Below are 23,611 nucleotides of genomic sequence, written 5' to 3'. Positions count from 1 at the left end.
CTGTTGTTATTTCTTACCCTCTTGCCATCATAAAAATAGACTGCATTGGTCATGTGGTTAATCTTGCTCCTGTCTTTATTTAACATAATGAAAGAACAAATTGCTTTAGTAGAATGACTTTTCCTAGGAATTATCCTTTCCATCATTTTTATACTCCCTTCTAGAAGTATCAGGTTCTTTGCATGGCCAAATTAAAGAAGGGTACATACTTCATAAAATTTCCTTTCTCAGTGAGGCCTTTCCTACTCAACCTGTTTAAATGAGCAAGCCTACTCCACCGACATGGACCAGAATTTATGTTCCTTGTTTTGTTTTCCCTGATAGCACTTATCGGACATTCCATACATTTACCCATCAGTTTTTACCCATCAGTTTTGTAGAGTGCCTTTCTCTTGCAGGTAGAACATGAGCTCCGCGTGGGCAGGAATCTGTCTCTTATCTTCACTGCTATATTCTTAGCATCTACATCACCTAGACCCATACCTGGCACATTTTATTCATTAAAAAAAATTGTCAAATGGCTGAACTAAAACACCATTGGAGTAGATAATAGAGACAAAGAGAAACACTGTCATTGGGCCTGAATCCACATATTTGCATGTCAACCATCTTTCAACTGAACAGTCATACATTTGCTGCTTCTTAGTGCCATTGATAGAAAAATTCACTTGTTTATAAACTACACTGATAATTTCATATCTTTTGGGTGATTTTCATACTTCGGAAAAACTTCACAGGGAATGATAGCTATTGTTTTTATAGTTTTATTATAATAATGTATAACAACTTTTATTATATATTTGTATGCAATAAATTATATGTACTATGTTTATTATAATTTATTAATGAATAATAGTCATTGAAACAATGAGTTATCTTCCATTTGCCCTTACTAAGAAGAACGGGAGCATAGAAAGAATTCTAGAGGCCCTGGCCTATGGTTGAAGCAGCTTATGTTCTGAAATGAGGAGAGTTCTGTAATGGTGTACCCTGCTGAGTTCCAATGAGAAATGTTCTTGCTGATTCTTTTCTGAAGTGCTTTGCAGATATGTCCCTGCACAGTTTCCCAACCATACAAAAAAACAAGACGCCAAAGCACAGTGTGTACACTGAACAACTTGAGGCCATTGCCAGACTATAGCTAAAAGAGAAAGGAGATAAAAACCTTCACCTGTTAATAATTAAATTTGAATTAAAAAGAAATATGGTATATTGTTGTGTAGGAGGTTTTTGGTTATTGGTGTTGTTTTTATTTTGGAAGAGCATGGCGCTCTCTGTTGAATTTAGAACAAAATAACCAAATATGGTGAATTTCATAACAGGGAATACCTATGAAATCCATCCCCTCCACACCATATGGTTTGTAGAAGATTTTTAAGCAGAAAGCTACCATGAGGACAATGAAATCAAATGTAGCATATGGACAGGATAAACAACCTTAAGAGACAGAAATTGCAAAGTAAAGAAAGACTTTCCTGTCATACTGATTTTCTTTCCACAATCTCACAACCTCCCACTGCCAGAAGTTTAAAAATAACAACTCACATTTTTATGGTTCACACACTTCATGAGGACCAGTTCCCGGTAAGCTCTCTTGGCATGTGTTTGGTTCTGAAATGGTCTGCTAAGCTTCTTAATGGCCACATTTCTATCAAGGACAGCATCATACGCAGCACTGCAGAGATCCAAGAGAAATCCAGGATTACGAACAAGTTGTCCTTAGAATTCCTGCCTACAGAACTAAGGATATGCTCTAAAAAAAGTACTATTTTGGAAATCTACCCAGATACCTTCTCCTCAGGTCACATGTCAAAATCAGCCTGTAAAGAAAGATATAAAATTGACCAGTATAAAAATATTTTACTTGCTAGGAAATAAAAATAAAGGAAAGAAAAAAAGAAAAAAAGTACCTTGATAAGAATACAGTATATAATTGCATCAGTGAGTGGGGGACAAAAGAAGGACACGTGCTCAGTTTTCCCACAAGGCATGTGATGGTGGCAAGTCATTTCATCTCCCTGGGCTTGAATTCCTCGTCTATTAATATGTGATATTTAGGTTTTCTCTAGCTATAAAACTGCATCTTTCATTATTTCAACTGGATATTCTTTTTCCTCATTCACAGGAACCAGCTTTTAAGGTGTGATGTTAATTGCCATGAAAGAAAGCACAGATTGGTTGATACTCAAGTTTCACTCATCAACAATAAAAAAGATCAAAATAGGAAATGCAATCAGAGGGAACTGCAGAAGCATAAAGACCTGCATTTAGATACAAAAACAGAAATGAATGCTATTACCATTTGAAGCTTTCAAACTATTTGAGAATGATAATGTACCACGGTTTGAAAAGGCAATCAATGTATGGTACTGTTTCTCCCATAGGCAGAATACATGGGTCTGGGATCAAATGGGGGGAGTGAGTCCCTTCTTACAATTATACCTAATGACCCAGTCGCAAAAAGTTTTTCCCTGTCCCTGCAACTCTGGGTTGCACTGGATTGTCTGAGAACCAGGAATGACAACAGCCGCTGGTGTCCCCTACAATTGATCTATCGAATTGGAAGTGACATTAATCTTTTATGGCTCATGCCACTAAACCAAAAGACAAACAACAGGGATTACTGTATTGTAGGATAGTGCTGCATTCACAGGAGAAGGTTGGGCAAGGTCTCAGAGTTCACCTGATCCATGCCTCCATATAATGCTTATTCCTCTCCAAAATATCGCCATCAAAAGCAAGACCAGTCTCTGCTTGGGCATCTCCAAGAAGAGGGACCCTGTGACATGAAGCGCAGCTTTCCTATTGCTGGCCATCTCTGAGAGTTGGAAATGTCATCATCTAATCAGCACAGGTGTCTCCCTGTGGTTTCTGTTGGTTACTGTCAGCCCTGTCTTCTAGGGAAGCTCAAAATAAAGTATTCCCTTTTCATTATGAGAGACCCGCAATGTTCAAAACCCTTTAAAAGACGGAGCACGATGCCTGGCCTACTATACAAGCACTCAGTAACTCTCAGCTTTTCTTGTCTTTCCTCTAAGTCTTTTCTTTTTTAAGCTAACTATCACCAGAGTCCTACCACCATTTGTCAGAATGTGTTTCCAAGGCCCATCACCATCTGGTCAGTTTCCTCTAAATATATTCCAGTCTGTCAAATATCCTCTGAAAATGTGGACTCTGCACTAAATAAGCATTGCTACTCTAGATGTGCAGTGTCCGTGAAGATTAGGGTAGGGCCATCAAGCCCTTCATTCATTCATTCACTTGCCCATTCATTATGTTGACAGTTAATACAGGTAAATCTAGCCTGGCTTCTTTGATAACTGCATCACACGCAGTCAGCCTGTGTTAAAATGCAAAAGCTGTCTTTTTAAAAATATGTGTGCTGCTATCAAACTCTGTACGTCAGCACTGGTGCTTCTGTTCTTGGTTGTTCTCGCGAACCGACCAATGGCAGCACAGGTAATGGAAAGAGTCCGATGGACCTGCATCTTATAGGTAGTGTGCAAGGACAACAGTAGATGTGGAAATACAGAAATTCAACTCGCTTTTTAAAGGGAATAAATTGTTATCAGCAGGAACTTGTTCTGAACAGTCACCTAAAAAGGAAAGACTACATTTTAACCTGAAACAACTTAGTTGAAATCATTAAAATAGCTAAAGAAAGACTAGCAATGAGTCGTGTATAAAGGAGTCAGAGGCACATTCACGCTCTGCCTGACCAAGTAAGAACGCGCCCTCGCAGGTCGGTCGGTCCAGGGATGCTGTCAGCCAGCCTCGTGGTGACTGTCAGAGACTGCAGCCAGTTAGCATGCTGATCAGCGTCTCCTTCAGCTGATTCTATGCTCTGTGGTCCGCATTCTGCTCAGCAGGCTCTCCTACAAATGGTGCACGAAGAGTACTGCCTCTATGTGGTCGGCTTGACTGTCACATTTCTCATAACTTAATAAAATGGCATCTGGTTTTGCATGTGAGTTTTCAGTGAAGCGTGTCAATGTGAGTCTCAGTCCCTGAAATACTGACCAGATCCTGCAAGACAGTGGGCCAGCCCTCAACTTCATTTGGAATAACTGAGAAAATGCCATCCCCTGGCTTTCTTGGCAGGTACATTCACTGGTCCGTTTCTCTTAGACATGTGATGGCACTTCCCTCCCTCTGGTAGCTCTTCCGTGAAGCACTTTTAGGCATGATTCTCAGCATTGCTGCTTACTAAGCATGGAGCTATGAGCAAGCCACTTGCTCTTTCTGGCATCAGTTTCCTCATGGTTATCATGGAAATAATAACAACCTGAAAAGACTGTTACAAGGAATAAACAAGGTAGTAATATATTTATAGGGCCACACCTAGAGTGAGCACTCAATAAATAATACCTACTGCTAGTTTTACAATCAGTGTCCTTTCTGGAGTCTTTGTGTAATGCAGGGCAAGATAAAGTATAAGCTTCTACAGCATGTATTATAATTGGACATGTAGCTACTAATCAGCATTTTAAAATCTGCCTGCTCAGTATAAATCCATTCAACTGTACTACTATCTTGTTTGCCCCATGATATAAAAGTTTGGAGCAAAAGCCTTGTTAAAATCTAGATACATTATAGCCTTACAGTTCTATTACTTACCACCTTTAATAAGCTATCCAGTTTGGTTTGTTTTTAATGAAACCCCTATTCCCAGTGATCACTGCATCCTGTCTTAATGGCACACGGTATCTTTTCTAACCAATACTAAGATCAATGTCAAATCCAGCAGGTGTCTCTTATGATCTCTTTCTTCCCTCTGAAGAAATAAGAATGTTTGTCTATAGTTACGTGGAACGGTATCCACATTCTAGGAACTATAAAGTTTGGCTCCCTGAACTTCCATTCGATCCCTTGTATCATGCCTTCCTGCGTTAAAGAGACATAAGAGTTAAATGTGTAATTAATTCCCAGATGCTTTCAGAGCTAATGCTTGGAATTCCAATAAGGTCCTGCCACGTAGATGCAACTGTGAGCAATTTGTAAATCAAAAGTGAGGGTTGTCATCTTTGAACATTTCTTGGTTGGCAAGCAAGGTCTCATGGAGAGGTGGGATTTTCTTCTGAAGCAATGGTTCATGTCATTCTGCAGAACCCTGGGTGAAAGGAGTTGAAGTACAGGCTGCAGTGGACTCCAGGTTCCAGTGCCCAGTCACCAGCATGACGGAGTGGTGACAGCAGCAGTAGTGAGTGCATAGCTCCAGCTCTGTGATTCCCAAATCTCAGTTACAATCGTGTTCTGGAAGCTCGATGGTTATAGGCTAGTGTCAGAGGCAGAAGCTTCCCTGGTGATTCAGCTCTCTAGTGTCTGGCAGTCATTCCAGGAAGCCCAGACTAGCGATCACCTCTCCAGGCCTTCCAATGATTTCACAAGCACCCAATTTACTGTATTAAATCTCTGCCTACTTAAAATGTTTCTGTCTCCTGCCATGAACCCTGGCTGACACTGAAATCTTTCCCATTTTCTGTAATTCCTCAGTGATTACTGGCAGCGGTTTAACAAATACATCTGTAAATTGGCATCATTAGTGCTGTACAGTCACAAATTAATGTCTGAAAGTTTTTTTGTTACTCTTGAGTCATCTTTTCTTAAGAGTCTTGGTCCATAGAATATTACTTTTTTTCTTTCAGTAGTTTCTCATTATTTTATCTCCATGAAGGTTAAAAAAAGACATTTTCCAGTAACTCTCCAGCAATTTTGCTGAAAACATTCCGGCAATTTTTTGACCTGCGGCACTAACTCAGCTTCACTTCTACCAGGTTTATTCATGAAAGTAAGATATAGCCTTCTGTTGTTATGCTCCTGTCATTTAATACAGTTTTATGATGCTATAAAGCCCTTTATCTCTTTAAATGTATTTATATAAATGCATACACATTCCTGCACAGAAGTCTTATTCTCCTCGTGTTTACTAGTTGTTGTTTTTTTTCCCCCTTCTGGCAATTGCAGACAATCTCTTGTACAAATATTCTTCTTCCTAAATCATAATCCTTTATTTGATAATTTTTGTTATTATAATTACCTTTCACATTTAAAATGTGCTTGACCATATTAACATGTTTGTGAGCAAAAACAAACACACAGAATCCCAAACAAACAAAATACAAACTTTATCTCTTTAAAGAAAAATAACTTATCATTGGAGCATCTAAAACATCTTAAGCCATAGACCGACAAGCCAAATTCTGTCCTGGGGTATATGCTGCACCCTTCCTTGCCCAGATTCCCCGATTCCCAGATTCTCACCTTGGACCTTAGTTGAAAGCTATCCAAAAGTCTCCACCCAGTGCCCTCGAATATCTTATTTTCATGCCCAAACATTGTAGTCCCTAGAGATGCCATCGAGATACTGATTCCACCATTGAGCAGCATGTTGGTGAACCTGCCAAACTCACCTCTGTCTTGGGCTTTTGCAATGGTTCCCACTTCTGCCAGGACTGCTCTTTTCACATCCTCACTTGCCTGTTCCCAAATTGTAGCTCAGGTTTCAGCCCAAATACCATCTCCACAGTAGAGGCCCTTCCTATTCAGCCCATCAAAAGTCAACAGTTGATTTTTTTGGATTGATTATTTTTGTCTTTGAATTGCTTGGCTGTATTAATATGATTGTATTTTGTTAGGGATGCTTTTGATTACAAGTAATAGAACTCTGACTAATAGTGACTTAAGTAATAAAGATATTAACTATATTTTATAACAGACAGTCTAGAAGTAGGCATATCCAGGTTTCAGGGATACATTACAATTTTTGTGGCCCTAGGCACTCTGGCTTCTGATTTTCTGCAAGTTTGTTCTCAACATGTAGGGGAAAAATGCTAATTGTAGAACTGCATGTACTTCAAAGGGAAGTGTAGGTGCTGTAATGCACTGCTAAGATTCCCCTCCAGGAATAAAGGACTTATTGTCCCAGCTGCTGGGAGCACTGCTGGCAGACAGCCCCTCAGCTCTTGGCCCCCTTTAGATAAAACCTTAGCCCTCTTTATGGGCAGCCTTCATTCGGTGATTGATGAACCTGGGACTATAAAAGCTTAGCCACCTCACCCCAGCTCAGGACGGCTGGTAAGGCTCCTTCCATCTTTAGAACTCCCAGGAGGGTCAGCTATGGTTTCTACTGAGATTGTATTGCAGCTGAACTTCTGCCTCTGCTTTCTTTTCCTTCCTTTTCACAGGTGTTAACCCCAAGAACACTCCCTAATAAATCACCTGCCTGCAATCACCATCTCAAAGTGTATTTTCTGGGTAATAGAACATTTGACAAGCAGTAATTCATGGTCAAATACAGTAATAAACCATGGAGTTCATCGGAATCTTTCTCTAAGCAAAAGGCAGGGTCTAATTGTGGATGAAGGTAGCAAGACTCAGAGCCCAATATCAAGAAAAGTCATTTCACCTATGCAACAAACTAACCTAAACGATCAAACCTAGTCACATAGATTCTGATCAAAACTAATTTGCACTAGAGGGCCAATACAGTTGAAGTATGGCAGCATGTGGGGCTCAGATACCAAGCTCTCAAAACAACAGGTCTTGAAAACATTAGAAATTGAACTAATACATTACAGCCATTCAGCAAACTACCGATGGGAGATCACACAAAGACTACCACCTTGATGAAGAACATAGGCCCACACTAAACAAACTCATCACCACAGAAATTAGAGCAGGGTACAAACTCTATGTCAGAAATCAATTGCATTTTTATACACCAATAAAAACTATCAGAAAGCAATCTCATTTATAATTGCTCCAAAAAAACATAAAATACCTAGGAATAAATTTAATCAAGGAAGTGAAAGGCCTATACTCTGAAAACTATAAGACATTGATGAAAGAAATTGAAGAAAATACAAATAAGTGGAAGCATATACCGTGCTCATGGATAGGAAGAATTAACATAGTTAAAATAGTCATACTACCCAAAACAATCTACAGATTCAATGCAATCCCTATCAAAATATCAATGGTATTTTTCACAGAACTAGAACAAATAATTCTAAAATTTATATGGAACCATAAAGGACCCTGAATAGTCAAAGCAATCTTGAAAATGAAGAACAAAGCTGGCAGTTTATCAAATTATACTACAAGGCTACAGTAATCAAAACAGCATGGTAAGGGCATAAAAACAGACATATAGATCAATGGAACAGAATACAGAGTCCAGAAATAAACCCATGCCTACATGGTCAATTAATCTCTGACAAAGGAGGCAACAATATACAATGGGATAAAAACAGTCTCTTCAATAAATAGTGTTGGAAAAACTGGACACATACATGCAAAAAAAAAAAAAAGAAAGAAAAGAAAAGAAAAAAACCACTTTCTTACACTATATACAAGAATAAACTCAAAATGGATTAAAGACTTAAATGTAAGACCTGAAACCATAAAACTCCTAGAAGAAAACATAGGCAGCAAACTCTTTGACATCGCTCTTAGTAATATTGTTTTGGATATGTCTCCTCAGGCAAGGGAAACAAAAAAATGTAAACAAATGGAACTATATCAAACTAAAGAGTTTTTGAATAGTAAAGGAAACTATCAACAAAACAAAAAGACAACCTAGTGAACAGGAGAAGATATTCACTAGGGATACATCTGATAAGAGGTTAATATCCAAAATATGCAAAGAACTCGCATACCTTAACATTAAAAAAATACGCAGTCTAATTTAAAAATGGGCAGAGGACATGATTAGACATTTCTCCAAAGAGGACATACAGATGGCAAATAGACACGAATAGACGTTCAACATACAAAATCGTCAGGAAAATGCAAATTAAAACCACAATGAGCTATCACCTCACACCTATCAGAATGGCTATCATCAAAAAATCAACAAACAAGTTTTGCTGAGGATATGGAGAAAAGGGAACCCTTATGCACTGTTGGTGGAATTGCAGATTGGAGTACTCACTATTAAAAACCATATGGAGGTTCCTCAAAAAATCAAAAATAGAACTATCTTATGACCCAGCAATTCCATTCCTGGGTATTTATCTAAAGAAACCCAAAACACTAATTTGAAAAAATATATGCATCTCTATGTTAATTGCAGCATTATTTACAATAGCCAAGATATGGAAAGCAATCCAAGTGTCCATCAATAAATGATTAATGATTAAAGAGGTGGTACATACATACAATGCAATATTACTGTGCCATAAAAAAAGAATGAAATCTTACAATTTGCGACAACATGGATGGACCTAGAGAGTATTATGCTAAGTGAAATAAGTCAGACAGAAGAAGACAAATACCATATGATTTCACTTATATGTGGAATCTAAAAAACAAAATAAATGAACAAACAAAACAGAAACAAGTTCATAGATACAGAGAACAAATTGACAGTAGCCAGATAATAGGTGATCGTGGGGCTAGGTGAAAAATGTGAAGGGATTAAGCACTACAAATTAGCAAATATAAAATAGTCGTAGGGTGTAAAGCACAGCATAGAAAATATAGTCAATAATACCGTAATAACTATGTATGGTGTCAGGTGGGTACTAGACTTATCGGGGGAATCACTTTGTAAGTTATATAAATATCTAATCGCTATGCTGTACATCTGAAACTAATAAAATATTGTATGTCAACTATAATTGAAAAATTAAAAATAAAAATAAAATATATTGAAAGAAAGAAAGAGAAAAATTAAGTGAACATAAAATAAGGTGGCTGCCCTAAGCACCAGGCAACCATATTCTTGGAAATCAAGATGAGTCACATCGATCCAACAAATTGCAATATTCTACAAATCAAAATGGAATCTGTAAGTGCCAAGATTTATAAATATTTTTATATATACACGGATAGAATAACTTTGTTAAAAAATTTTGGAGACAAAGTTGATGTTGAAACAACAACAACAAAAAAATAAAGATACTTCAGCAAAACAATCAGCATTTTCTTGGCATCCTTCCTCATTCTCATTGAATAACAAGTTTTTATAAATAAATCCTAATTTTTGGATGCATTTTTTTCTGCAAAATCATTTGGAAATCTTCAATCATCATATTCAGTCAATGGAGCACATTAATACTTCAGCTCTTGAAACTTCAGCTCTTGAAACTTTCCGGGAATAGCTTTTCTCATAAACAAAGTTTGCAAATAAAAGCACACTAAAAGGTGATGAAAGGAACTGAAACAAAAAAGGAACTGAACAAATCAAACCAAATATTGAGTTCTCAAAAAAAGAACAAGACTTAATTTTTAAATTCCATAAATATGCTTTAGAATATCTTAATTTGTTAGAATAATCTTTTGATAGAGTTCCTAATTTTAGGATATATTTATATTCTATATGGCGCTCTTAATTTCAGAATATTCATATTCTATAAAGCATTAATTTTTCAGCATCTAAATTTGGAAAACCATTGAAAAAACCAAAAATGCAGGCAACCTCTTTGACAGTTTTGTCTTACAATATTATTTGTTGATAAAGGAACTCTGAAGAGGGGGACAGTTCCTATGAAAAACACTTGGGCTGAAACACTTAATAATAAACAAATTAGAACTGAAAATATTTTCAATTTAGCAAAATGTTCTTCCCAGGCACCTAAGCCCCTTTAGAGAGTATTTATCAAAAAAAAAAAATATATGTATTGTGATCTATATTGAAAGTGTCAATGTTTCAAATTTAGTAAAAATAACATGCAATTTTGAAGATCTCCAAAAATTTCATAAAAAGTTAAAAATAATTAAATCACATTGAAAATAATGACTTCTTCAGAAAAATACCAGTGAAACTCTATTACAGACAGTAAAGCTAGGAAGTTTTGGTTGATAAAAATACATGAGAATGTATCAGGAATAATTCTTTTCAGGTTATATTTTTAATATTTAGGTAATCTATGTAAATCAATTTTTAAATAATATTTTTATGTTTTAAGAATAAGTTAAACAAATTTCAGTAATACTATTTTTACATCCATCAATGTATTTTAGTGTGACCTTTCATTGTCAAAATTGTCCCAAATTGGAGATCAGTAGTCCCCTGCTGCTCATGACCACTGTGCTTCTTGTTGACAAGGCTTTTACACATTGTTTCTAGCAGATGGAAGAGGCAGAAACAAAAGGAACTGCTCTTCTAGTGTTACTGCTACATTCCCACCTTTCACCATTTTCTGGCAATAAAATTCAAAGTGTGATATATGTGCAATGTTTTTATTTTCACAAGATTTCCCTTACAAATCTACATGGCACCTCAGGTGAGTATCAGAAACTGGATATGTCAGAGTAAGCTAAAGAGTGGAAGCTTATTGAGCACATATCATCTTTACTTGTGCAAGTAACTCCACCCTGAAACTGTAACTCAAATTGGCCTTGTAGTAGTAAGAATGTGCTATGTCTAAATTTAAGGAGCTAAAAACAGGAAGATGTTCCTTGGGCTCACAGGTTGGTACCATTTCTTGACACTTGAAAAATGGATGAGATCTATTAAGTGATCTACAGGAATCACACATGGTTCCTGCAACAGGACACGTAATTATGATAGGAATAAACTCCATTGCCCAGCCCATGGAGTTTCCTGCCCAGGGTTTCTGGCTTCATGACTGCCTTCCATTAACTAGTCTGACAACTGCTGCAGTACTGCGAGGTACGAATGGCCCCAAACAGCTCCCAACATATCCATCTAAAAATGTATATTCGCTATTATTTATGCCCCTGGACTTCTTTCCTGTTACTACTCTGTCCCTCTTGATGTACTACTTATCTTTATTCACTTCCCTACTTTGATATTTGGGCTGATATTTATGAAACTGAGCTCTCTCTGCCAGTTAATGTCTGTACTATCGTTATGGTATACTTATAACATATTACCTTTTATTGCATGTTTTTTTCTATCTTCAAAGCTGTTGTGCTCTTTAATGACCAAAATCCTGAAGGATTTAGCTCCGTACCCTCTAAATGTTGCAGGAAATTATATTTGCTATTGCTAAATGTTTATTCCCAGGGCTTTAAATGTTAGGAAGAAGGCATGACACAAGCTAAAGGACGAAAGTTTAAACAAACCAAGCAGCATATTTTAAAATAATGTTGTGTTACACAGATGCCAAGATGTTATCTGTAGCTAAAATGTCTTTCTCAAAGTTCCTGACTCACATATACAACTGTCTACTGAACACCTCTAACTGGATGTCTCAGATATAGCTGAAAATTAATATGCCCAAAGCTGAACAAAAATCTTTGACTTCTCTCTTAACCTTACATTGCCCTCTTCCAATCTTTCCTTTAAACACCCATTTGTTCAAGTGTAGAAATCATCTTGATATTTCTCTTCTCATCTCCTCCCCTTATCCAACCATGAAGATGTACTGCATTCACCTTTGAAGTATATTTTCAATCCACTTAACTCTAACTCCATTTTCCTTAACATGTGTCACATGTACTACAGAGATTGCCCCTAAAGTAGTCTCCTCGCATTAATTCTTGCTTCTTTCCAATCTATACCTCACCATCTTTAGTCTCGTTATATCTAAATGGGATTATCCTTGCCACATTATTTTTTCTTTTCTTTTTTTATTAGTTTCAGGTGTACAAAGCAACGTAATAGTTATTTACACCCCTCACAGAGTGATAACCCCCCTCCCCCAAGCTACTACCCCTCTGACATCTTATATAACTGTTACAATACCACTGACTTATGCTATACTCCACCTCCTGTGACCACATATAATTTTTTCTTATAGTTGACATACAATATTATTCCACTTCAGCTTCAGGTGTATAGTGCATTGATCAGGCATCTGCACAGTCTATGAAGTGATCCCCTTGAAAAGTCCAGTGTCCATTTGTCACCTTACATGATCTTTAAAACATTGTTGATTATATTCCCCATATTGTATTTCATATCCCCATGACTATATTGTGTCTACTAATTTGCACTTTCTAATCCCTCCACCTTACCCCTGTCCCATCTAGCAATGAACAGTTTTTTTTCTATATTTCTGAGTCTATTTCTGTTTTGTTTGCTCATTTATTCTGTTCTTTAGATTCCACATATAAGTGAGATCATATGGTATTTGTCTTTCCCAATCTGACTTATTTCACTTAGCATAATATTCTCAAGGCTTGCCTCATTATTTTGTGTCTGAGAATCCTGCTTATTTTTACTTTCAAGAAAATATCTTGAGTAACACAGTGTTAATAAAATAACTAATAGAACCCATAAAGTTGTTATGAAATTAAGTTAGCTTAACTTAGAAAACAACAAAAACTATCCTACTACTTAATCGTAAGCCCCATGAGGGCAGGAGCTACATGAGTCTTGATCACCTTCCCCCGCACCCCAGTTTTACTGAGATATAACTGACATATAACATTGTATTCATTTATTTATTTTTAAAAGACACAGAGAGTTTATTACAATATCATAACAATGAAAATATGAAGATAATGTGTTGAGGTCTAGGCTAATGGTACATTAACCCAATGAAATATCATGTAGCATAGAAAATGACAAGTAGAAAGAATTGAAAAATTCTGGGAGGGAAATCTATGTGGCCATACAAACTGCTGCCAAACTATTATAGACCCAGGTCTAGGACTGAGAACAGAGCTTTGTCCTTTTCTGTCCCCACCTGTAGGATGTTCAGTGTCCTATATATAATTCTTCTCCAGCAGGAATGATTGTGGCAGGCAGGAGAGGTGGGGTGAGAGACCAGGACACAGAAAGTGGAGTTTAGTAGTAGAAATGGGTGTGTTCAATCTTTCATTACCATGGGATTTAAAATTTTTTTTTCTTTTTTCAGTTACAGTTGACATTCAATATTCTTATATATTGTTTCAGGCATACAGCATAGTGGTTAGACATTTGTATAATTTATGCAGTGATTCCCCCCAATTAGTCTAGTACCCACCTGGCACTATGTATAGTTGTTGCAACATTGCTGACTATATTCCCTATGCTGTACTTTACATCCCTGTGACTATTTAGTAACTACCAATTTGTACTTCTTAATACTGTCACCTTTTTCATGCAGTTCCTTCTCCCCTCTGGCAACCATCAGTTTTTTCTCGGTATCTATGAGTCTGTTTCTGCTTTGTTAGTTCATTTATTTTGTTCTTTAGGTTCTACATATAAGGGAGATCATATGGTATTGTCTTTCTCAATCTGACTTATTTCACTTAGTATAGTACCCTTTAGGTCCATTCATATCACAAATGATGAGATTTCATTCTTTTTTATGGCACAGTCATATTTCATTATATACATGTACCACCTCTTCTTTATCCAATTGTCTATTGATGGACACTTGGCTTGCTTCCATATCTTGACTATTGTAAATAATGCTGCAATAAACATAGGGGTGCCTGCATCTTTTCAAATTAGTGTTTTGGATTTCTTCAGGTAAATACACAGAAGTGGAATTGCTGGGTCATAAGATAGTTTTATTTTTAATTTAACATTTTGAGGAACTTCCAAATGTTTTCTATAGTGGCTGCACCAATTTGCAATCTTGCCAACAGTGTAGGGGGTTCCGTTTTCCATGCATCCTCACCAACACTTGTTTGTTAATTTATTGATGATGACCATTCTGACAGGTGTGAGGTGATATCTCATTGTGATTTTGATTTGCATTTCTCTTAGTGACATTAAGCATCTTTTCATGTATCTATTGGCCATCTGTATGTTCTCTTTGGAGAAATGTCTGTTCAAGTCCTCTGCCAATTTTTTAATTGGATTGTTTGTTTTGTTGCTGTTGAGTTGTATGAGTTCTTTATAACTTTTGGATATTAACCTTTTATTGGATGTATCATTGGCAAATATCTTCTTCCATTCAGTACGCTGTCTTTTCATTTTGTTGATAACATTGTATTAGTTCAGAGTGTGCAACATAAGTATTTGATACATGTGTATATTACAAAATGATTACCACAAGTTTAGTTAATATTCATCACCTCACAGAGTTAGAATTTTCTTTCTTGTAATGAGAACTTTTAAGATCTACTTCCTTAGGAAGTTTCAAATGTACAATATTGTTAACTATAGTCACAATTACATCCTCAAAATTTGCTGATTTGTAAGCGGAAGTTTGTACCTTTTGACCACCTTTATCCATCCCCCTTGCTCGCACTCACGTCTCTGGCAACCACCAATACATTTTCTGGATCTACTCATATAAGTTCAATTATTTTAGATTCCATGTGGGAGATCACATAGTATTTGTCTTTCTCTGTCTAACTTACTTCACTTATCAGAATGCCCTCAAGATCCATCCCTATTGCTATAAATGGCAGGATTTCCTTCTTTTTTATGGCTGAATAATATTCCATTGTATATACTATATTTTCTTTATCCAGTCATCCATCAATGAACACATAGGTTGTTTCCACATATTGGCTATTGTAAATAATGCTGCAATGAGAGATTTTTGTTCACCTTCGCACTGAGTATAGTTCAATGTCTGGCATATAGTTGACCCTACATAAGTACTTGTTAAAGAAGTAAATAATTGATGATTGACAATACTTCTAATGGTAGAGCCAAGTGAATTTATAGGTCTCAGATGTCTACAAACATGAGTCAAATAGTTTTAAATATTTTCAAGTGATATGCTTCATCTGTAAAATTCATGTAAAATCTGTATTTTAATTCCATGTGTCTCCATGTTTGTTTTAACATAAAATCTCATTTCCCCATCAACATTTCAGTCTTCACATGAAATTTGAGCTCCAGAAAGACCTGCCATGTTTATCATGGGGCTTTGAGTACCGCTGGCATGCTGCACCTGCAACCCTTCCTGCCCGGCCCCCATCCTGAAACACAAAAACACTAGTTTGAAAATGGGAGATTAACAAATAGGCTGGGTTTGTTTGTTTTTTTAACCCAAACTTTTATTAGCTTTTTAATTCAACAATAATGTGACTGTATCTTCATCCCCAGTAAATAGCTTCCTAAAATCAAATGATTTACTAGATTTGCTTCAGCAAAGATCAACTAGATTCATCCTCACATTGATAGCAATTGATGTGAAGCCTAGGTAAGCCCAAAATGGGAAAAGTTGATATAATTGTTGACTCCAGGCCAAAAAAGAACTACGCATAGGCCATTTTGATTGTATTGTAGTGTTATTAAGTAATCCTAGAAACCAAGATTGGGTTTCTTCCAGTAAGAAGTTTATTATTTAAGTAGCATAGGCTGCTGTTAACTTAAGCTGGAAAGAGCCTGGGTTTCTAAGTTTTATACATGTAATAATCTTATAAGATAGGCATTCTTATTATCCCCATTGTTCAGGTGACAAAACAAAGCTTAATAATAACAACCAGTATTTATTCATTCTAAGCACATTTTCTCTCGCTTATTTGCTTCTATAGCTCTTTGTACTACTAACTCACTTGATGCTGAATAAAACCACAAGAAATAAGTATTATTGGAATCTTGTTGTAGTTATTTTTACTATTCTTGCAACTTTTACATAAGTTTGAAATAAAAGATAAAACATTTTTACTATATATATATATACATATACATACATACATATATATATATATACATATACATACATACATATATATATATATATGGAGAGAGAAAGAACAACACATATTTGAAAAATTAAGATGTAATTGACATCATATGACTGTGAAACTTTGAGATCTCTTAATTTTCCTTTAGTTTTTCTGGAATTTATTAGAATTTTCTTTGTTATCACTATTATTAAAGCAAAAACTACACATATTTGTAAGCCATTCACTAAGATTGCAGCCTTTCTGATTCTAATTTTACAGTTCATTCATTCTTTCATTCATTTATACATTCAGTCAACAATTAGTTAAATAATAATTAGGTAATTAAGAGAGTTGATAAAAATCATTTCATAAATAACTACAATTTGCATTTATTTTCTGGACAACTATTAACATTAACTTGCTGTATCTTTATAGAACTTTGTTGAACTAGAGCTAAGCAAATTGAGGCACAGAATGGTTAAATAACTTACAAAAAATTAGTACATGAGTGATCTGGGGCTCAAATTCACTCCTTGTATTTACAAAAGAAACAAAATGAGCTTCCAGAAAATATTAAAAACCAAAAGCATAGAAAAATCGCAAAATTGTTTTTGATAAGACCAATTTATTTGAGAAATATGTGGTACAACCAGATAAAAGTCTAGTAAATTATGCAGTGTTAGTTGTTCTTTATTAGTTTTAAACAAACATGAAGATAGTTCAGACAATGTTTATATAGTATTCTATATAGTATTCTCATATAACCCATGTCCCTAAGAATCTTAAACTGTGATAGAAAATTGGCACTTGGAGACTACACAGTGGGATTTCTTTGCACAACTACCAAAAAAGTACCACACCAATCAAATATGAGTATGGATTTTACTCTTAAATGCATGATCACCCCTTGCACTTTCCACCCTCTTCCTGTTGGTTGGTGTCATTAACAACCTGTTTACAGACCCCAGATGGATTTTCTGACCAGTTGATTTTAACAGCCCTCCCACTGCATCCTGCTTTTGTGGCTTTATGTGTGCTCAGTTCAGGAACACAAGGCACCCAACACTCTTAAGAACCAAAATGGAAAAGAGATTGATGTTCTCTTTGTGATGCAACCTGAGTTTAGAGAAATGTCAGGACGTATGAAACTCATTTAACAATAAAAATTCTCTCCTCACAAAGGTTCTTTCTGTGTCATTGGTAAAAATGAAAGCATTTGTATGCATGTATGCATGTGTGTGTGTACATGTGCACACATATGTGTATATGTATTTTTATTAATCGTCTTATTCTAGGACACCATATTAATGTATAAGTGAAACCATTTGAACAGATATTCTGTGTCCTCGGGATTATAAAAATAATACCTTTCTTTTTCTTTTGGCTAAGCACTATAGGGGAATGGAATTACATTGTGACATTTCTTTTTAATTTGAACTAGTTCTCATTTTTGAAAACCAAGTTCATTTAAGACTGTTATATGGTTATTTCTTTAGTCATTCAACGAAAATTTACTGATCTTCTACCATGTATCAGTTTTTACTTATTGGATATTTTTATTTGGAAAAGTAGACAACATCTTAGAAGGTTAAATTTAAATGTTAATTGATGTCATATGTTACAAAATTAAGCAGAAACTTGCTAATATTCATTTTGACAGATACGAAAATATACAAGTTAAGATAAGTTTCTTGTACTCAAAGAACTATAATATATTGGGTAATACAGATAGAGGAATAAAATACAAACAAAAAATAAGGTCAAAAAATGAGAGAAGAAAACGCTAGATGGTAATGGAAAGGTCTAATCTTAAGGAAATATGGAGGATGGCAGAGGATAATTGCTGGAGGTGATAAAACGAAGTGGGGTCTAGTTGCAAGTGTAGGGATTAGTTTATATAGGATAAAACACTGTGCATGGAACATCAGCAGGGAAAGTAGATTAAATGGCTTCTGATGCCAGTACATATGGTAGTGGGGGTGGGGGTGTGTGGATGTTCATTTCTGTTGGCTTTTAGTTTTGCAGTGAAATGGGAAGCAATATCATCAGCTGAGAGAGAGCATGGGAGAGAAGTTAAGAGTTTTGAGGGAAGAGTGGAGGGATAAAATTATCATATGGAATGGTAGAAACATAAACGGACTAGAGATTCTGGGCAGTAATAAAGACCCACCTAATCTTGTTGGTCTTAAATGTAGGTGCCAACAGTCAAAACAAGTACATGTTTTTTCTCCAGCCACGTTCATCTATTTTAGTGCTGAGGAGTTAGATTTAACCAGTGTTTGAATTTTGCCAGGAAGGAATAAAGCAGAAGATAGTTGCAAGTTTATATAGAGGACAGATTATAATATGAGGCAGAACACCTGAGCTGTGTAAGGAGGAAAATCAGTACATGAGGGTGGTCAGGAACAGAGAAATGATGGCAGATTGTGGATTATAGGCCCTGGTGGGGTTGAAGAATTGTTGAAAATAAGGTACTAATATCAAATCAAATGCATCATTCCTTCTAGAAACAAAATTTCAATTCAGATAGTTAATTTAGCTTCATTTTGATAACTGAAAACACACAAAGATCCGGTGGCTATTTTTGCTTATTTCATTTTTATTATCTAGCTAACAGGCATACAGAAAGTTTAAGAGTCAAGGAGAAATACAGGAAATAAGAAACATAAAGAATTACCATTGTAGAATGTGGCACTGCATTTGATGATTTAATAGAACCCAAGATTCAGGTCAAGACTAATGTATTAGTTTTAAAAAACACAGTTAGAGAAATACCTACTTAATGCAGATTTATCTCAGCATCTGTACTAGTCACTGTATTTTTAAAACAAAACTATAATTCTTCTCTGGTTTATATCATAGACTGTAGCTTTATTGCAGTTTCAAGGCATAAAATGAGGGGGGAAAAGAGGTCCCACAAGTTTATGATCAAATTACTGGCAGGATGTTGTGCCAAAAATGCAATTAGTCAATTGTTTCAGCATAAATATTGTTTATAGGTCAGTAACTAATGTAAAATGTTAATGTTAAAAAAGTATTCTAGTTGCCATTCAATATTTTTAAATCATGTTGTTTATAAGACAATTCAAATACCATTTTACGTAAATGTTGACACTGACTATCAAAATATCACATTTAAATTATAAAATAAGACTGAAAAACTAACTTGGCAAAAACACAGCCAACAATTTGTAGTAAGGGTAATGAAATAAACTGAAGGGTAGCAGATCAGAAAGGGCTTCTCAAATATAAACACAACAAAATACCAATCTAGAACTTAACTTCAATGTAACCTCATGTTTGTTCCGCCTCTAGTTAGAAGATACTATTCTAGTCCATAAAGTCTCAATTAATGAGTTAATAAGCAACTCAAGTAATCCTTCATATTCAGATAAAACTTAGATATAATTCTTCTGTAATTTTATTGCTGATGCATCTTAAGTTAAATACTGATTATAGTAATTATTCTTGTCATGACTTTATATTGCCCTTTATTGACTATTGAAAAGAAAACCCAAACAGAATACATTTTTTTTTGTAATGGGAAATGTATCTAAACAAATATATTTATTTTATTGAAGATTCACAGCTAATATGACCTTTGGAACTACAGATTGACTATGATAATCATCAAAAATTTATTGTCAAGACTAAGTCAAACTGATTAATTTTGTCATGTAGTTCAGCATAAAAATTGCCTCTACAATTTCTGATCTTAATCTCAACTCCAATCCCTTTAACTTACAAATAACATAAGGTTTAAAAGAGCAAGTCTTACGCTGTTTACACTTAAATTTTCTAGGGTTAAACCACTGACTCTTTATACTCCAGCTTTCCTTTCATCTACCTATTTTCTATATTAGGTAGAATTGAAGTGGCTACACACATTTTGGGGATGTGACTAAGGGGTAATTAAGTTCGAAATATATTTATTTTGGTTCAGTGGGTTATTACGTTTCACAGTCATTTATGTATTTAAGTTATTGCAACTTTTCCTGGTATAGGTATGATTTCTAAAAATATTGCTAGCACTGGGTCCACTCACCTAGTGTCCAATCTTGTGAAAGGAAGTGGCAGGGCCAGAAGTAATATCACAATGTGAACACTGCCTGACACTAGAAGTATGTAGGTATGTAAGTAGTGGTAGAGAAACAAGGTTTGAAATATATGGAGCCAGAAAGCAGTCTGTGAACAACTTTTTTAACTAATACAGTCCGTGTATAAAAGAAACTAGAGTTTTCCCAAATCTGACAATTCTGAACATGTATATGACATTATCAATAATAAATTAGGAAGCTGAAAAATATTTTCTAAACTATCAATAATAAAAGATACATTTTGACCAACCATGATAGGAGACAGACTGAATTTTCTTTCTATTTTCTCTATAGAGGATCATATTACAAAATCATTGTCATATGAAGACATGTTCAAGGAGTATGCAGCCAAAAATACACTAAAAGAAGTTACATCAGTTAATTAATAAAAATATTATTTTTCTGGATTTTATGATTCTGTGGTATTTGTCAGCTTTTCTTTTCAATTTGCAATTTGTTGTAATTTTTTCAATAATTGATTTTATTTTTTTGTAATCAACATTATACTTTTAGAGCAGTTTTAGGTTCACAGCAAAATTGAGGGGAAGGTACAGAGATTTTACACACACACACACACACGTGCACTTACACAGTGAAAAGTTCGCGAACTTAACTGTCCGACCTTCGTATACATATTCGTGTGTATATACACACCCTGCCCCCCACAGTCTTCCCCATTATCAACATCCCTTAGTAGAGGGGGTGTTACAATTCATCAATCTGTTACAATAGATGACTCTACACTGACACATCATTATCTCCCCAAGCCCACAGTTTATATTACAGTTCATTTTTGGTGTTGTACATCCTATGGGTTTAGACAAATGTGTAATGATGTGTATCCATCACTTCCCTAAAATTCCTCTGTGCTCTATTTATCCTTACCCTCCCTCCTGTAATTTTTATTCTAAATAAATAATTTGGTTTCATTCTTAATTTATATCTGTAATTTTTCTTAAAGGTTCCCCCCAAATTTTATAAACTTGAGGTCCAGCAAATTCTAAATGTGCTCTGTCCATAATATAAAATTTCACATAGCTAAAACAGTCTACAGAATACAACCAATAGCTGGGACAAACTATTTGACCTATCTTAGAGAAAGTTTGCCTGAATGTTTGTGTCTCCCCAAATTTGTAGGTTGAAATCCGAATGCCCCATGTGATGATATTTGGAGGAGGGGGCCTTTGGAAGGTGATCAGGCCATGAAAGCAGACCCCCTCACAAACTGCATTAGTACCATTTTAAAAGAGACCCCGGAGAGATCCCTCCTTTCTGCATGTGAGGTTATAGCCTGAAGGCACCATCTATGAACCAGAAAGCAGATCCTCACCAGACACGAAGTCTACCAGCACCTTGATCTTGAACTTCCCAGCCTCCAGAACTGTGAGAAATAAATTTCTGTTTTTTATAAGCCACCCAGTCGGTGGCATTTTGTTCTAGCAGCCCAAACGGACGAAGACGTGTGTCTACAGTTTTGCATTTAGAGAAGTTTGAATTTTAAGAAGCTCTTTTTGTGGGTGTTAACACATATGAATCCAGGATATGCAGCCAGGATTTTAGTTTGAGACTTTGGATACAGAGCCAGACATCTTCACTGTGGCTCCATTGGAGAGTCAGTACTTACTGACAGCGTGGGAATAAATTGAGGAGATAATCGATTCCGGCTCTAAACAGAAGACCACCTTTGATTATAGTAGTAGATTCTCTGCCTAAAAATGTAACTTAAAAATAATGTTTCTAAGGCAACAAAAAACTATATAAGTTGAGAATGAGAAGAAAAGTTAAGAATTCATTTAATCCAACATTCCACCAAATAAACACATTCTCTGTAAAATACAACATCCTGGTAGCTTTTACTTAAAAACAGTTTTTACACCCTCACAAGGAAGACAACCCATTGATGAATGGCTCTGACTTTGATAAAGTTCTTTCTTAAATTGAACTGAAATCTAACTTCTACTAACCTATGTATGTTCTCTGGAGCCAAACTGAGTAAGTCTACTCATTTATTAACACAGAGAGGTGTCTTCAAATTATGTGACAATTCCCTCCATCTCCCTGAAAAGTCAACTTCTCTCCAAATTAAGTATCCCTAGCTCTAGATTCAATAACTGTTTTCTTCCCATGTATATTAACAAGTGTAATTATTCATGCCTCTAAATAAATTTTAGATTTAAATTGTCTAACTCAAACTTCAGTTAATAGCAATGAATCATCGAATCTTGCAAAATGACATGAGTCTCCACCCCATTTCCCCATTCTCTCTCTAGCCCGTTGGCATAATTAACCACACACACACACACACACACACACACACACACACACACACACATCCTGTTGGCTGCTGGAAACTTGAGACTTGGTAATTACTTTCCAGGCTCCCAGACTCTGCTTCCTACCAGATGCACAATAAATATAATACTTTGCAAAGTGCTAAAAGCACTGTACTTGTCAGTAGCAGTTTTCAAAAGGGAATTAAAAGCATATTGTGCATTGCTATCAATAGTAAATGGTCTACATATCAAGGCTGTGCATTTTTAGCTACGAAGATTTTAATCACTGATCCAATAGCCTCATTTTATTAAGACATAAGGAAATTGAGGCTAACAAAGACAATTAAATTATCCAAAGTCACACACAGTTTATTTGTGACCCAGGTTCTATAAGATCTTGTCCCATGTGTTAAAGAGTTCAGCCACATTAAAATATACAATTCAAGCTCAGCATGGTTAATCCCCAGAATTTACTTGAAGAAATTATGAAACTATCTGTTAAAAAGGATATTGTTTACAAAATATGATGCTACTATCTTACAAAAAGTTATACAAGTTATAGTCCCATGGTGAACATAAGATACTTGACCACTGAATAAAATACTGCAGCACACATATCAGATGTAATGACACAAGATAATCAATCCCCTGGACTGCTGTAACCTGAGGAAATTGTGTCATGAAGTCTATATCTTTGTCAGGGGTGGGGGCAATTTTGTGTTCAGGTTAAACTCCATTCAAAGTTACTCTTTCTGGACAAAGGAAGTT

At 35.5% G+C, this 23,611-nt stretch overlaps 1 protein-coding gene across 18 annotated transcripts in view; it reads right to left on the bottom strand.

The window, feature by feature from the left end:
* MAPK10 (mitogen-activated protein kinase 10) overlaps positions 1-23,611 on the bottom strand; it is a 287,949-nt gene that overhangs the window by 74,902 nt on the left and 189,436 nt on the right. For all 18 annotated transcript variants that reach the window (XM_019731282.2, XM_074323986.1, XM_074323984.1 and 15 more), the window contains one exon: positions 1,546-1,675. In XM_019731282.2, the coding sequence (XP_019586841.1) occupies positions 1,546-1,675 (130 nt within the window). The remainder of the gene's footprint in view (positions 1-1,545; positions 1,676-23,611) is intronic.

This window comes from Rhinolophus sinicus, linkage group LG02 (assembly GCF_036562045.2).
Source record: "Rhinolophus sinicus isolate RSC01 linkage group LG02, ASM3656204v1, whole genome shotgun sequence".
Classification (NCBI taxonomy): domain Eukaryota; kingdom Metazoa; phylum Chordata; class Mammalia; order Chiroptera; family Rhinolophidae; genus Rhinolophus; species Rhinolophus sinicus.
The sequence above is the reverse complement of the archived record's forward strand: the minus strand, read 5'-3'. Positions and strand labels throughout refer to the sequence as shown.